The sequence below is a fragment of the Panicum virgatum genome, chromosome 1N, assembly GCF_016808335.1.
Source record: "Panicum virgatum strain AP13 chromosome 1N, P.virgatum_v5, whole genome shotgun sequence".
NCBI classification, from domain to species: domain Eukaryota; kingdom Viridiplantae; phylum Streptophyta; class Magnoliopsida; order Poales; family Poaceae; genus Panicum; species Panicum virgatum.
Window position 1 is genome coordinate 968,485 of NC_053145.1, and position 15,355 is coordinate 983,839.

A 15,355-nucleotide genomic window follows, 5' to 3' on the forward strand; every position below is an offset into this window, starting at 1 on the left:
TAGGCCCTCAAGGTATGTTTCGGTGATTAATGACAACCATTATTGTGACTAATGAGTTTGTGCAGCTTAATAGATCATTATCGCTCATTTGGTCATATGTCAAAAGAGGCCCCTCAATTTCATTATTCAAAAAGGCGATCTCGGTATTCAACTCAATTTTATGTCAAGACTAAGGATCTTTCTAGTCCTAAGTGTCATAAGGTTGAGAAGGACACTTAGGTTAGTATAGGTTTTATAGTTTTGTAGTGATCGCACTATTAAGAGGGGTTAAGGCTAAGTAACTTGAGCATGGACATGATCATTTGAAAATGGATGCACACTATGGTCACTCAGGTTTCTAGAAATTCAAATAAGTGGTTCTCAAACTATATCTCAAGAATATTTGGATTTCATTCAAGACTCAAATCAGAAAAGACAAAATCAGAAAAAGTCTATACACCGGTTTAACCGACGCTCTCAATTTTCTATACGTCGGTTAAACGAAGTCAGCAGAGTCTGGACAAATTTAATACACCGGTTAAACCGACGTGTTTGAATTTAACGTCGGTGCATTGGTCCAGAGTTGGTTTTTCCAGGGAAATTCAAGTTCTATTCACCGGATTAACCGACGATGTTTGAATCAAGACGTCGGTGCAATTGACCAGTGAGATGGTTTTTCAGAGGAATTTAAAAGTTGTACTCACCGGTTAAACCGACGATAGGTTTGAGTTAACGTCGGTGCAGTTGTCCAGAGACTTGGTTTTTCAGTAGTTCAGTGGACAACTACACTCACCGGTTAAACCGATGCTACGTCGGTTAATCTGCCCCAGTTGTAACGGCTAGTTTTCAGAAGAGGCAGTTTACATTCACCGGTTAAACCGACGATGACAATGAGGGGTACGTCGGATTAACCGGCGCTACGCAGTTTTCTGGCAGCTTTTCTCCAACGGCTCTATTTGTGTGAGCTGCCTATATACCCCTCCAATGGGTCATTTCGCCCACTCTTGACACCCGGCAACATCCATACACTCAAACTATAGTCAAGAGCCACATTGAGCTTCATCATTCACATACTTGTGCATTCAATCAATCAAGAAGCAAGATTAAGGACTTGAGTAGAGAGAAGCTAGTGTGCATCCGTTCTTGGTGATCGGTTCTTGCTCAAGTGAAGGCCTTAGCTTGTTACTCTTGGTGATTGGCATCACCTAGGCGATCTTGGTGATCGAGGTGTTTCTCGCGGAGCTTGCCAAGTATTGTGGGAGCCCGGAGAAGAAGATTGTACGTGGCTTGATCTCCACCACGCCGGGATGGTGAACGGAGACTCTTAGTGAGCGCCCTCGTCTCGGTGACTTGGGAGGTGACAATACTCTTTGTGAGTGTCACAACGTGGATTAGGGGTGTGTGCCAACACATCGATACCACGGGAAAAAATCCGGTTGTCTCTTGTCCATTCCTCTTATTCAAGCATTTTCTTTCATGCAATTTACTCATGTGCTTGACTTAGAGATCATAACTTAGCTCTACCTTGCTAGGCTTTACTTTGTTTTAGCTCTCTTAGCTTGTGTTAGAAGCTTAGTTATCCGGTTGGTGAATTGGTGCCCTACTAGCATTGCATAGGTTAAGGTTGCTTTACTTTGTTTTAGAATTTGAAAAAGGCCCAATTCACCCCCCCTCTTGGTCCATCGATCCTTACAACTATATATACCCCCTCCATACCCTTTCAGCCTCCACCCTTGCCACTTTGACGAGCTGAACTCAAACCTAAGCAAAAAGAGCTCTCTCACTCTCCCTTCTCCATTCTTGAGTGATTCCCTTGAGGGATTTGAGTGAGAAGCAAGCAAGAGCAAGGATTAGTGCTAGTGGGCCTCATTTCCATCTCTTGAGCACTTGGTTTTGGTCAAGCCCGCGGATTCAAATTTGTTACTCTTGGAGCCTTGTGCTCCTAGACGGCTAGGCGTGCTTGTGATTGCTCAACCAAGATTGTGAGCTGCACAAGAAGTTTGTAATCTTCATTCCTCGCCGAGGAATCCATAGTAAGTAACCTTGGGCTTGAGAGGTGATCTCGCCCTTGGAAGAGGAGCATAGGGGTTCTTGAGCACCGTCTCTCGAATCCTTACTCAACGGAGACGTAGTACCTTCGGGTGTGAACTTCGGGAAACAAATCCTTATCTCCTTTGTGTTAGTTTACTTGATTTCTTTACTATTTGCTTGTGAGACTTCATTTCTAGGGTTTGAGCTCGATCTACTCACTCACAAATTTCTAGTAAGTTTTGTTTGTTGGATATCAACCTTAAAAAACCTTGGTACTCTTACTTTAACTCGATCTACTTTTCATACACAGATTCTTACAGTTTTCTTTCAGGTCATTCATACCCGGAGACTCCGGATATATCTCCGGATACTCCGGATCACAAAACCCGGAGTATCTGGGCCTATACCCGGAGCATCCGGTCTAGTCTGTGTATCACATTTTTGTTAAGTATTTTAAATTGCAGATTGCCTATTTACCCCCCTCTAGGCATCTTAAGATCTTTTCATTTACTTTTGGTGGTCTCTTGTAGGGTTCGGTTGACTATATGCAGGTGGGGCGGTTCTGTAGTTCGAGGCGGGGAGGGGAATGGTTGGTTCGTATTGTCCGACGGGGCAAATACGTGCCGTGTTGGTTAGGTCTACCTTGCAAGGTTAAATCGGATCAATTCGCCGTCAGTCGCTCTCGGACATGAGCACCTTGATCTCCGAGTCACATCGTAGTAAGGAAATGAAACAAAACGAGTTGATAAATGTTGATGTTATCTAATTAATTATGTTTCCACCTTGGTTGCTATAGATACGCAAATCATAGATGTTTAGCCAATTTATTGTTATAATTTGGAGCTAAAATTTTGAAGTTAATGATCTATTTTAGATGCTTTTTGGCAAAACAAACCCACCAGCCAAAAGCCTTGCATGTCTAGATAATGGGCTAAGTATACCCTTAGTCGGGTAAGTCTTGCTGAGTATTAGTATACTCAGGATTTGTTGTTTACCCTGTTTCAGGTATAGGAGCTAACCCGGATTCACATCGGTGGGCTCGATGTGACGTCCTCACGTATCCGTAGTTATCGTTTTATTTCAATTTATTTCAGTTGGTTTCTAATGAAAATTTTCCTCAGGTTAGACTCTCTCTACCGCTGCTGTTATCTATTATATGAACTTTAATTTGTAAAAGTCATTTTGTAAATAGCTTAATATTGTTTACTATTTTATAAAATTGTATCATGCTGGTACCGTCTGCGCTCGCCGTCGTGCGAGACTTCTGGTGTGTTTCGATCGGCCTGTGGGTTGGAAACAGGCTGTCAGGTTACACTTAATTAAGCTAATGCGTATGATGCGTTCAAATGATGGACATTATACTTAATTAAACCATTTAACTTAGCGTTTCTGTCACATAGCGCCGCTCCCACGTACGACAGGTTCTTCTCGAGGCGGCCCGCGCCGTCGACGACGACCGGCATGGTCAGCATCGTCTCGTCAGTGTTGCTGGCCGTCAGGCACAGCTCCCGGCCGCGCAGCACGTCCAGCAGAAAGGCATCGTCCTGGGAAGGGTCCAGTGAATCCGGCAGCCCGGTGATGCCAAACTCCTCATCCAGCAGGCGGCTGCGGCTGCACATCGTGCTTCGGCTTCGCGAAGCGCCAGGCCAGAACATGTACCCGCCGATGCTCACGCCGGTAAAAGTTCTATCAGCAGGGTAAGGAGGATCATTCTTGATCTTTTTCCAGAGGGGAACTATAGGGCAGAATCCAACGCGATCGTTATCACCTGCGATGGTAGACGCTCACCTTTTTTTTTTGAGAAACCGGGAATACATTTCATATAAAATTCTGGTAGTTTACATCCCACAACTTATGAAGACAACTCTGAAAATAAAACAAATTACAACTAAGTCCTTGTAAGATGCTCCCGGTTGTCCCCGTCGCCGACGGTCGAAACTGCCGCCCGTGAAGCCGACCACCTTCCCGACGATGGATATAAGAGATTTTCAATGGCACCATAAATAGCACATTGGGGACACCAACATGCCCTATCAACGCTGAATGAACAGGCCTAACAAGATGATCAATGGCCATCACATCGCCGGACAGCAAGGGATCTGGCGCTTCAATCACCAACAATCCCGACACACCGGACGACGAGCCACCCCAGGCAGTGGGTGGGAAACCACCAACAGTGGGAAATGAAAACCAACCCGATTTCTCGTGTTGGTAAACTAAACTCCAAAGATCGACGCCGGCGAGGTCCGCGACGAAGACAAAGGAGTAACAAAAGAACCCAACAAGCCTCCTCTGACCAACCGCCATGTCATTGGTGACAAAGTCGGCGCCGCCACTGCCGTCGAGGACACCGAGAGCACAGGAAAGCGCACAGAAGATCAAGACATCAGCGCATAGGATGTCACCATGGGAACCATCATCGATGTCAAGATCTCCGAAGATAATACCCTAGGATGGTAGACGCTCACCTAGTCGCTTGAGATCGTTCCGGCCACTCTTGGGCCAGTTGTTGTTGGGCCCCAGTCAGTATCCTCTCCATCGGGTTAGTGAAAGCCCATATACCATAGCAGCAAACAGAAGCAGCCCATTCGACGATCAAACGTGCGAATATACCTGCAGCTATAAAGCGCTAGGGTTTTACCCCTCTCCTCCCCCACGCCGCCACTCCTCCCAACCCCGCGCCTCCGCCTCAAACCCTAGCCCACCGGAGCAACGACCAAGGAATGGTACGCGCGCGCCTCCGCCTCCGTCTGTGTTTTCTCGCCTGGCTAATAACGTGCTGCTCCGTGCTGCGGCGTCCGTGATTCTTGCAGGGGAAGGGTACGGGCAGCTTCGGCAAGCGCCGGAACAAGACGCACACGCTCTGCATCCGCTGCGGCCGCCGGAGCTTCCACCTACAGAAGAGCACCTGCTCCTCCTGCGGTTACCCCGCCGCCCGCATCCGCAAGTGTAAGATCCGCTCGCTCGCTCTCTCTCTCTCTCTCTCTCTCTCTCTCTCTCTCTCTCTCTCTCTCTCTCTCTCTCTCTCTCTCTCTCTCTCTCTCCCCTCCGTTTTCCCCTATGCTAGATCTACCTAGGTTTAGTCTTTCTCTCTGTGAGATGCGAGGGTTTGACCTGATTGCTGTGTGACGGTGGCAAGTCATCTGAGATGTATGCAGCCTGAATCTAGTTTCAACTTTGATGACCCGTTGGTACTTGGCTGGTTGTTACTTGTTACGTTTCTTGCTTTGCTCCTGTTTATGTGCTAGGTGTTTACTATATATGCTGAATTCAATTTAGAGGGAAACGATGAAGAGAACATTGGTCCGTGTTTCTGATAATCCGTGACCGACAACAATGTTTTTCAGCTGATCCCTCTCTGCCAAATGTTGATTCTGTAGCACTGCAGAATCATAGTTTCTTCATGCCTTTCTTGTTTGGACATTGCTCTCAATTAGACACCTTACTGTACTGTCTGTATCTCTTGCTATGATGAATCATGAAATATATTCGCATGTCAGACTTCAGAGATGCTATTGCATTGATGAGAAGATGCTTCATGTTCTGAGCTGCATTCTACTATTTTGTCTTGATTCTTCACTGGTTTCATGTTTTCAACCCAATTTATTAAGTCACTTTTGCTGCTTCACTCTTTTGGAAATGTTTGAGATAAATATCTGTTTCATTATACTAGTTTCCATTTCATCTAAATACCTTTTTGTCTGCTTCCACTGTCGAGGGTCAAGTGATGATTATAAACTGCAACAATATGATGGGAGTAATACTCCTATGATTCCCAAGTATTTAAGTCTCTGATGGTCCCTCCTTTATCCTCTTAGGTTATTTGTCTTGAATCAAAATTATTATCCATGTGTTTATTCTCATACAGACTTAAAATAGGTTTTATGGCATTAGTGAGACAATTCATGTTCTGAGCAGCATCATTTCACTGTAGTCTGATTATTGCTGCTCCTCACTTTGAAAATTTCTAGCATTTAAAGTATTTGAGCCTCATACTGCTGCTTATTTTGTTTCCATTTTGCTGTAATTTTTGCAATGTGCTGTTGTGTTTTTCTTGCTATCCTGCATTGTCAAATGATGAGTATTATAACTGCAACAATATGATGGAGTTATACTCCTTTGATTCCCAAGTATTTAAGTCTCTGATGATACCTCATCTTTGTTTTGGGCTCTGTTTGCAGTCTCACTTATGCAGTAAACTATGTCTGTTTATCTTTTGACTTCACCTTCTTAGTGACTTCAAATGTTTTTGCTTCACATGTTCATCTAATTGGGTTTTGTTTACCCCTGTTGATTAAGCTGTTTGATTCCACTTCCAATTTAGTTTGTGGTAATTTATCTCAAAACTTGGATGAGCTCGATGCTAACATAGCGGCCCATCATTCCAGATAACTGGAGTGTGAAGGCCATCCGCCGCAAGACCACTGGAACTGGGAGGATGAGGTACCTCCGACATGTGCCTCGCCGTTTCAAGAGCAACTTCAGAGAAGGTACTTACCTTAATTTGTTGATCCTACCTTGAGAGTGGACATGAACGTGGAGTTGTTTCTGTCTCCAATTTAGTAACTTGCTTACCTCTTTTCAGGTACTGAGGCTACCCCCAAGAAGGCTGCTGCTGCTTCCAACTAAGTCTGGATGTTGTCATCGAGAACCGCAGAAGCTAGAAATTGGAACCTTTTTGGCTGAGTTGTACAGTCTGAACTATTTAGACGTGATACTATGGAAGCATTGTTTTGTCGTACTTTAAATTCAATCCAGACGAACATCTGAATTCGTTGCTCCATGCTTTCATGTATCGTTTTGGTGAGCAGTGCGTGCGTTATAGAAATTTCAATGTTTTGTGGCTCTAGTTCACAGCTAACCCTGCAAACAGTTGTGCCTGTGCAGGCTGTGCTCGTTGGCTGTAACTGTGAGAGCAGTATAGCTGGTTTGTTAACTTGGAATAGTCTTGACGAGTAATCATGCTGATGGTACTGTCATGGACGCATATACGGATTCGTTTGCGTTTTAGTGCAGAAAAATCATTTGCGTTGTAGTGCAGAAAAAAAAAGCAATCGTCAGTGTTGAGGATGAAGAGTAGAATGTCACATACTATGTTTGGCATTGTTAGCCTACACGAAAGGTCTCCAAAAATGCATTGTTAGCCTACACGAAAGGTCTCCAAAAATTCTATCTTTTTTGTTTGTTCCAAATTGTAGGTTGGTTTGGTAAATCTATCTATTTCTAAAGCGATTAAGGTTTCTACTTAAATTTTTGGTTTGATTTGTCTTGTGTCACTAATAGGTGGGACTTAGTTCATTCTATATGCGAGTCATGAGTTTTTCATCAATCCGAATTCTAATTTTAATTTGAATAAATCAATACGAATCATAGTTGAAATCCGAATAAATCAATCGGAATCTCAATCGAATTCCGCACAATCAATACCTTACATCACAAAACAGAGGTACATGGAGTGAACAAGCATAAAGTTGGTGATATTACTTATCGGATCCTGCAAAATCAAAACCTCGCATCACAAAACAGACGTACATGGAGTGAACGAGCACAAAGTTAGTGATATTATTTTGTTGGTGATATTACGTAGATTTATTATATTACCCGTAGCAACATAAGCAAGTAAGGTTTCCACCTAAATTTTTGGTTGGTCTGTGTCATTGACAGGTGGGTCTCCATCTCGTATGCGAGTCGGACTGGCCTTTCGTCAATGAGGAATCCTAATGGGAATCCGGACAAATCAATCAAAATCATAATTGGAACTCGGACAAATCAATCGGAATCCCAAACAGAACCCGATTATTCGTAGCAACACCCGGGCACTGTACTAGTCTAACTCTAAATACACATACATATTTTTTGCTATATATCTAGATTTACCAAAAATGATTTATAATTTGAGACGGAAGAAGTATTTCCACATAGACTGGATTGATATTGTTTGACAGAGATGCAGAGTATAGTGCCTCTGGCAAAGCCAATTGAAATATCTCAATTAAGCATTATTAAGCTTACCCACGTTGGATGTGATGGGGTTATGAAAAATTTCCAACGGAATAAATGTGATACAACTCGGAACAACAAAGTCCTCAAGCATTAGACTTGAGTAAAATAGGAAAAACAACGATAGAAACAGAAATAAACAATAGTCGCCATTCCTAGCTTCAGGAACCCTGCTTGGCCATGCATCATTGTGAATTTGATTCGTAGATCAGTAGACGGATCCATCAGTTGCCGCCGGTGACTGTGTCCTTGACGGCGGCGGCCGCGCCCCCGGCCGTGTGAGCCACCTGATCGGCAGCCTGCGCGCCGCAGCCAACGGAATTAGAGGAGTATTGAGCACGATCATTGCGTATGCAGCAGCATCTGAATTCTAAACTTACCCTCTGAACGGCGTCGGTGGCGCGGTGCTGCTGCAGCTGCGCGCTGTCGGCAGCAGCTCCGGCAGCGTCGGCCGCGGCGCCAGTGGTGGCGCCGGCGGCGCCCTTGACGGACTGCGCGGCGTGCTCCGCCTGGCACTGCACACATGGATCATGGGCATGGATGAATTCAGAGCATGGTTGCTACTAGCTAGGCAGCAAGCGAACGCTCACCTCGGCCTCGGCTTGCGCCTTGCCGGCCTGGTACTCAATGTTCGACATCGCCGACGATCTGCTTGCTCAAGCTTTCAGAATTAGTATCACACTACTTTGAAGGTTGTTGCTGGATAAATCAGGCGCTTCAGCGTCCGTTTATATAGAGCCTAACAGGACCTGCAAGTCTCGACAAGTGTCAGGCTAATTTTGAGCCGTTGACAATTACTGCAAGCCAGATTTAGAGCCTCCCAAATATAGCATCACTATTTGCAGAGGGCCTGAGCATCATCAGTTCATCACACAAGTGGCAAAACAGGCATGCTCATTTGAGTCTGCTTTCTTTCTTTTTATATGTATGTATGTGAATCAAAATACCTGAGCTTATTATCCACCTTCTTACATTCATAATCTACATGATCTACGGCTAGTTAATCTTCACAGCAAATTTTTTACTAGGTTGCAGGCTCAAAACCCTGCAGCATCAAAATCTACGTACATGAACAAATCATTAGCAGGCACTGAAAAGGGGAGAGAAGCATGTGCAGCAGGCTAAGTAAGCCTTGGCGCCTAGGCGTAGTCGGAGTCCGGCGTGGTGCTGAACACCGGCCTGTCCTTGTCCACCGCCACGGCGGGCTCCGGCTTGCCGCCGCTGCTCCCGCTCTTGCGGCGCGGCTTGGCCTCGCCGAGCATGGTGATGACGTCGCGCATGGACGGCCGGTCCCGCGGCGCCCGGGCGGTGCAGAGCACGGCGATGCGCAGCACCAGCAGCATCTCCTCCCGGACGTGCGCGCACCGGCCGCCGACGTGCGCGTCCAGGTGTTCCTCCACCGTGTTGCTCCGGATCTTGTCCCGCACCCACCCCACGATGTCCTGCCCCTCGCCGAACTCCGCCTCCACGGCGCGGCGCCCCGTGATGAGCTCCATCAGCACCACGCCGTAGCTGTAGATGTCGCTCTTCTGGTCCACCTTGAGCGTGTACCCGTACTCTGCACATCAAGTTCGTCCCATCAATCTCTGAATTCATTCGAGATTGAATTTGAATTCTCTGAATTCAAATTTTGGAATGCTACCTGGCGCGATGTAGCCGTAGGAGCCGGCGACGACGGAGACGGACTCGTTGGTGCGCGCCAGGGCGCGGGCGAGGCCGAAGTCGGCGATGCGGGCCTCCATGTTGGCGTCGAGGAGGATGTTGTTGGACTTGATGTCGCGGTGGATCACCGCCGGGTGGCAGTCGTGGTGGAGGTACGCGAGGCCCTGCGCCACGCCGGCGGCGACGTCGTAGCGCGACACCCAGTCCGCCAGCGTCCGCTTCTCCGGCGGGCCGTGCAGCGCCTCCCACAGGCTGCCGTTGGGCATGAACTCGTACAGCATCATCGCGTCCGTGTCGTTGTGCAGGTACCCCAGCAGCCGCACGATGTTCCGGTGCCGGAGCCGCCCCAGGAGCCCCACCTCCTTGAGCACGTCCGCGGTCAGCTCGCTCGCCGCCGCCGCCGCGTCGCCGTCCATCGGCGCCGGCCGCCACAGCTTCTTCACGGCGACCACGGCGCGCGCGCGCGGGAGCTCCGCCTTGTACACCACCCCGGTCGCGCCCATGCCGATCACGTTCGCCTCCTTGATGCACGCCAGCACGTCGGCGCTCGTGAACCCCAGCCGCTGGAACGCCGTCAGCCGCCACGGCCAGGCGCCGGACTCCGCGCCGAGGTTCTCGTCGTCGCAGCACCCGGCGCCGCCCACGTACCACCGGCGGTACGCGTAGCGCCCGCCGAGCAGAGCCGCGAACGCGGCGACGACGGCGAGCATCCCCACCAGCCACCCCACCGCGATGCGCCTGAGGCGCGCGCTGCCGCGGGGGCGCGCCGCCAGGCCCGTGTCGCGGCTCCCGTAGCACGGCGGGAGCACGCCACCGCACAGCCCCGCGTTGCCGGCAAGCTCGTCGGGGTTGATGGAACGCAGGACGCCGTTCCCGGGCACGGGCCCGGTGAGGTTGTTGTACGCCAGGTTGAGCGTCTCCAGCGCCGGCGAGCTCCCGAAATTCTCCGGTATGCCGCCGGTCAAGGAGTTGCTCGACAGATCAAGAATGGCCATCGCCGGCATCATGGCGAGCGCCTTCGGGATCTCGCCGGTGAGCCGATTGTGCCTGAGGTTGAGCTTGACCAGCCTCTGGCACGAGGCCAGGCTGGACGGTATCGCGCCGGCGAGCCGGTTGTTGGACAGGTCCAGCGCTGCCAGTGCCGGGCAGTCTTGGAACTCGTCGGGGAGCTGGCCGGAGATGATGTTGTCCGACGCCAGGAAGCTCTGCAAGGTCGGGATCGTGAAGAGGCTCGACGGCACCGAGTACTGGAGGTGGTTGCGGGAAAAGTCGATGAACGATAGCGACGTAGACGACGCGAGGTCGCCGGGGATATCTCCCGTCAGGTCGTTGCCGGCGAGCTCCAGCCGCTGCAGCGACGGCAGCTTGCCGAACCCGATGGGGATCGCGCCGGTGAGCCGGTTGCTCTGCATGCGCACGCGCACCAGAGACGCGCACGACGCGAGACCGGCCGGGATCCCGCCGGTGAAGCCGTTGTTGAACATGATCAGCTTGGCGAGCGCCTTGCCGTCGCAGATCCCAGCCGGCACGGGGCCGGTGAAGGAGTTGGACGACACGTCCACCCACTGCAGCGGCGAGCTCTTGCCGAGCGTCGCGGGAAGCTGCCCCGTCAAGGAGTTGTTCCACAGCTCGAGCACCTCCAGGCTCGGCATGTCGCCGATGGTCGCCGGCACGGTGCCGTCGAGGTGGTTGCACATGAGGTTGAGCAGCCGGAGGTGGCTCAACTGCGATAGCTCGTCGGGGATCGGGCCCGTCAGCAGGTTGTCGGACAGGTCGAGGAAGACGAGTGTGGAGATGTTGCCGAGCTCCGGCGGTATCTTGCCTTCGAGGTTGTTCTTGTACAGGTAAAGCGAGGTGAGCGCCGGAAGCTTGCCGAGCTCAGCTGGGATGGGCCCGTCGAGACTGCCGACGGCGAGGTCGAGGTACTGGAGGTTGGCGAGGTTGCCGAGCTCCGGTGGGATGCCTCCCTCGAGCGCATTGTACCCGATGATCAGGCTCTCGAGCGATTCGAGCTCGCCGAGCTCTGGCGGGATCTTGCCGGTGATGTTGTTGCCGGAGAGGCCCAGGAACTTGAGCTTGGTGAGGCTCCGGTACGCCGCCGGGATGGCACCGCCGAAGAAGCTGCCCCTCAGGTCGATGGTCTCGAGGGACGTGGCATTGGCGAGGTCGGCGGGGAGGGCGCCGACGAAGTTGTTGCCGGAGGCATTGACGGTGACGAGGTCAGCGCAGGAGCCGAGGCCGGCGGGGAACGCGCCCTCGAAGGAGTTCTGGCTCACATCCAACACCTGGAGGTTGGACAGCGCGGCGAGAGACTTGGGCAGCGCGACGGAGAACGCGTTGGAGGAGAGGTTGAGGACGGTGAGCGACGGCAGCCTGAGCACGTCGTCGGTGACCTTGCCACTCAGGTTCTTCCCCGAGAGATCAAGGCGGTCGACGAGGCCGGCGGCGTTGCACCCGACGCCGGTCCAGCTGCAATGCGACGAGGCCCTGCCGCCATCCTTCCAGTCGACGAGCACGCCCAACGAGTCAATAAAGCCCGCCTTGAGCGCGACCAGCGCCGCCCGATCGTCGCCGCCGGCCGCACCAACGCCGGTAGCCAAGATCAAGGACAGTGTCACTGCTAGGACCAGAACTGGCGCTCTTGCTTCCATTAGAATGTTCTAGTACTTTCCTAGAAGCGCTTTTGGCAGCTGAAATCAGCTGCTTCTAGCACCTGTTCTGGCTGCAGGGCCTCTGCTGCTTCTAGTGCTGCGCCATGTCAGAGGCACTGTCTGGCTTGCCTAGCTAATTCACTGACACCGCATCTGCAGGAAGAGCAGAGGCTGCAGCTAGCTAGAAGATGAAGATGGCAGAAAAGGCTTTATATCATTCTCACTAGAAGATTGGTTAAAGCATGTAATAATCTAATGAATCTTCTTGGCATTTCTTAACATGCCACCATGTTGTTTGTTTAGTGCCTGGACACCTCACCCAGTGAACGAATGTGAGCTGGGTTCCGGAGCTGGAGCTGGTAGGGGATGGAACATGAGAACATGGAACATGGAGGGAATGTGTTTTAAAGTCATGGCTTTTCCAACCTGCTTTTGGGCAATGTGGCATTGTTTAATCTTTTACTTTGTGCCTGCCCCCATATGATCAGAGTAGATTAATAGCATGCTTAATTTACATTCTCTGTCACTGCTGACAGTAGATTAGCTGCTCTAGCTTTCAGGGTCTGATTACTTGTAGGTAGTACTAATAATCAGAGACCGACCTGCTGTAAACTGGGTATTTGTACGGCCTATTCTTTGGGAGCTAGCTTCTGCTTATGAAGCTCTGAAACAGATCAGCTTCTGCATTTTGTTGTGTAGATGCTGGCCTAACATTTCAACTGATCCTGATCTAGGAGCACCAGTAGGACTGTAGGAGCTAGTTCCTACTCTCTACGGTACACTACACACAGAAGCCATGAGGACAATAACAGGTACTATGATTTTTAGCAAATCAAGCAGTGTTCATACTATGCCATATACCAGTTAGAGGAACATGATGCTTCCATTGCAGAATAGAGTTAACCCAAAGGGAGACAAGAGGGTATGTTCTTGTTGTTGTCCTGATTCAAGCACCCTAGCTCAGATCTGGACACATGTCTTTCATAAAAATTAAAGAAAGTTTACCCGTCCTGGAGGATATGTACCGTGGTGCATGTGTTAAGGCTGCCCAAGTTGACCTTGTTAAAATAAAATTTATGCTAATCATTCCTGTGACAGTGAGCAGTAGCAGCTGCTGTTACTGCTGTTCTCTGACAAGAGGATTGCTGGTGCATTGCTTGGCACATGCCCCCAGTAGAATGTCACCACAACTGCATCTATTGAAGGCAACATAGGTACTAGCAGCATAATTAAATGGGTTAATTAAAAAACAGAGTTGACACATTCAGAAGGCTGCTAAAGCATTCAGGAAAAGAGTCACAAGTTATTGGTAAAATTGGCCTGCAAGGCTGCCATATGCACTTGTTCATATCTGATCAAGTCGTCAAAAGAGTAGCATGATCATTGCACAGGGAAAGGATCATTAGAACATAGAACAGACAGTGAAGTTCTTTGAAATAAGAAAACAGGGAACTGGCATTGCAAGAATTGAACTGTAGAAGCTTCCTTCTGCCATCCGAGTAATTAATCGATTAAGTGTGACCAGTTGATCGTAATGGAAAAAAAGAACTAGTGAAAAGAGGTCAGGTGGTTCATATACTGAGCAAGGTAAAAGTGCAAACAAACATTTCGCACATGAACAGAAGAACACCACAACCAAGTAATTGCTGTCTATCAAGTATCAAACTGATTTCATGGTCTTTGTTTTAACAATTGGTACTAGGGATAGTATCAACCAGCTATCCTCTAGCTTTCTACACTGTGAAGCCCTAGCTGATACTCTACAAAATCTGTCAATCTTGTGCTTTCAGAGGCTCGGAGCCATGAGTATAGGCATATAGGCCTTAGGATGCCACCCCTATGAGAATACTGAAATATTTGTAATATTATAGGCATTTCGAAGATAATAAATGTAAGAAAAAGATGTTTAATAGACACTGATTCAGCCTTTTAGTAACTAGCAATTAACATGTAAATGCTGCCAATTTACTAATGGTGATCAGAAGCGAATAACCTATTGAAGGTTAGACAAACAGGAAGCAAAAGAATGTTGATCACCAGGAAATGCCGGAATGGGCAAAAAAAAAAGGAGGACACAATGCTCTTGTTTAATTTCATTATTCTGGAGTCTGAATGCCTTGCACTGCATAGCAAGTCTTTTTTATTTGATCTTAATTCTAAGAAGAAAGAAAGAAAGAAACAGAAACAAAAATAAGGTAGGCTTAACCTCCTAAGTCTTCTGCAAATTATACATCCACACCTTTATGCACCATTTTGTAATGTCGAATACTGAATGATAAATCTGATTGTTGCACCTTGGAGGAATGCTGAATTCATGACAAGCACACCATTGGACAACCGAGGAGGCACTGAAGGTATCTGATCAACTTGTGTTTCTACTCCACTTTGATGTATGTGGCACAAATCATCAGAATGCCAGTATCCAAAGTGACGTGCCACAGCACACCAAAACGTCTAGAAACACATCTTGATCAAAACGGCTGAATTAATACAAAGCCTAGCTAGGGAGTAGGGAACAAAAACCAAACCAATTTATATGGTTTAATGTATATGGCTAATCAACTTTTGAGCTAGCTGTTCAGACTTCAATGTGCAGCGAGCTAGAGGTGCAGGCTAACGTACTCAAGATGGAGATGATCAGCAGGTCATGCAATGGCGTGCTGTGCTATTTAAGCAACTGTTGGCACCAACCAAACTTAATCATGCAGACATGAGTTTGATGTGTTGAGGAAAAAAAAAGGATCCCTCAAAGTTGGTTATGCTAGCCTGTAGTGACATTCTATCATCATTAGGTAGCCAGCCTTCTTTGCTTCCATTCCATGTAATATCCATGCAGCACTCAATCATTTTGCACCGGCTTGTTGCGAAATGATCTTTCAGTTAGTAAGTTTCATGATGCATTTATGGACTTGTCATGTGTCGTCTACTAATGTAAAGTTTCCACTGTGCATAGCAACAAGATGCATGGTTGCAGTATATATAGTTTTCACATAAACGATTGACTTGAGTCTTATTAAGCTTGGAGCACTGGA

The 15,355-nt window shown here is 48.6% G+C and overlaps 3 protein-coding genes and 3 non-coding genes across 6 annotated transcripts; 4 read left to right on the forward strand and 2 right to left on the reverse strand.

Annotated features, from left to right (window-relative positions):
• Positions 1-4,605: 4,605 nt before the first annotated feature.
• LOC120654402 (60S ribosomal protein L37-1-like) lies at positions 4,606-6,969 on the forward strand. Its single transcript, XM_039931925.1, has 4 exons — positions 4,606-4,736; positions 4,824-4,959; positions 6,399-6,500; positions 6,596-6,969. Exons 1-4 carry the CDS (start codon positions 4,734-4,736, stop codon positions 6,637-6,639), a joined length of 285 nt encoding a protein of 94 aa, XP_039787859.1. The 5' UTR covers positions 4,606-4,733; the 3' UTR covers positions 6,640-6,969.
• On the forward strand, positions 5,471-5,564 carry LOC120657859. The gene has a single exon (XR_005668392.1). It is a non-coding gene; the product is annotated as a small nucleolar RNA R64/Z200 family (small nucleolar RNA).
• LOC120657837 lies at positions 5,728-5,810 on the forward strand. Its single transcript, XR_005668370.1, has one exon. It is a non-coding gene; the product is annotated as a small nucleolar RNA Z199 (small nucleolar RNA).
• LOC120657838 lies at positions 6,079-6,161 on the forward strand. The gene has a single exon (XR_005668371.1). It is a non-coding gene; the product is annotated as a small nucleolar RNA Z199 (small nucleolar RNA).
• A 996-nt stretch (positions 6,970-7,965) lies between the features above and the next one.
• LOC120653891 lies at positions 7,966-8,715 on the reverse strand. Its single transcript, XM_039931568.1, has 3 exons — positions 8,601-8,715; positions 8,391-8,525; positions 7,966-8,309 (listed from the first exon to the last, which is right to left on the reverse strand). Exons 1-3 carry the CDS (start codon positions 8,646-8,648, stop codon positions 8,235-8,237), a joined length of 258 nt encoding a protein of 85 aa, XP_039787502.1. The 5' UTR covers positions 8,649-8,715; the 3' UTR covers positions 7,966-8,234.
• Positions 8,716-8,908: 193 nt separating this feature from the next.
• LOC120654403 (MDIS1-interacting receptor like kinase 1-like) lies at positions 8,909-14,935 on the reverse strand. The gene is made up of 2 exons (XM_039931926.1): positions 9,653-14,935; positions 8,909-9,568 (listed from the first exon to the last, which is right to left on the reverse strand). The coding sequence occupies exons 1-2, from the start codon at positions 12,321-12,323 to the stop codon at positions 9,150-9,152; spliced, it is 3,090 nt and encodes a 1,029-aa protein (XP_039787860.1). The 5' UTR covers positions 12,324-14,935; the 3' UTR covers positions 8,909-9,149.
• Between the last annotated feature and the right edge of the window lie 420 nt (positions 14,936-15,355).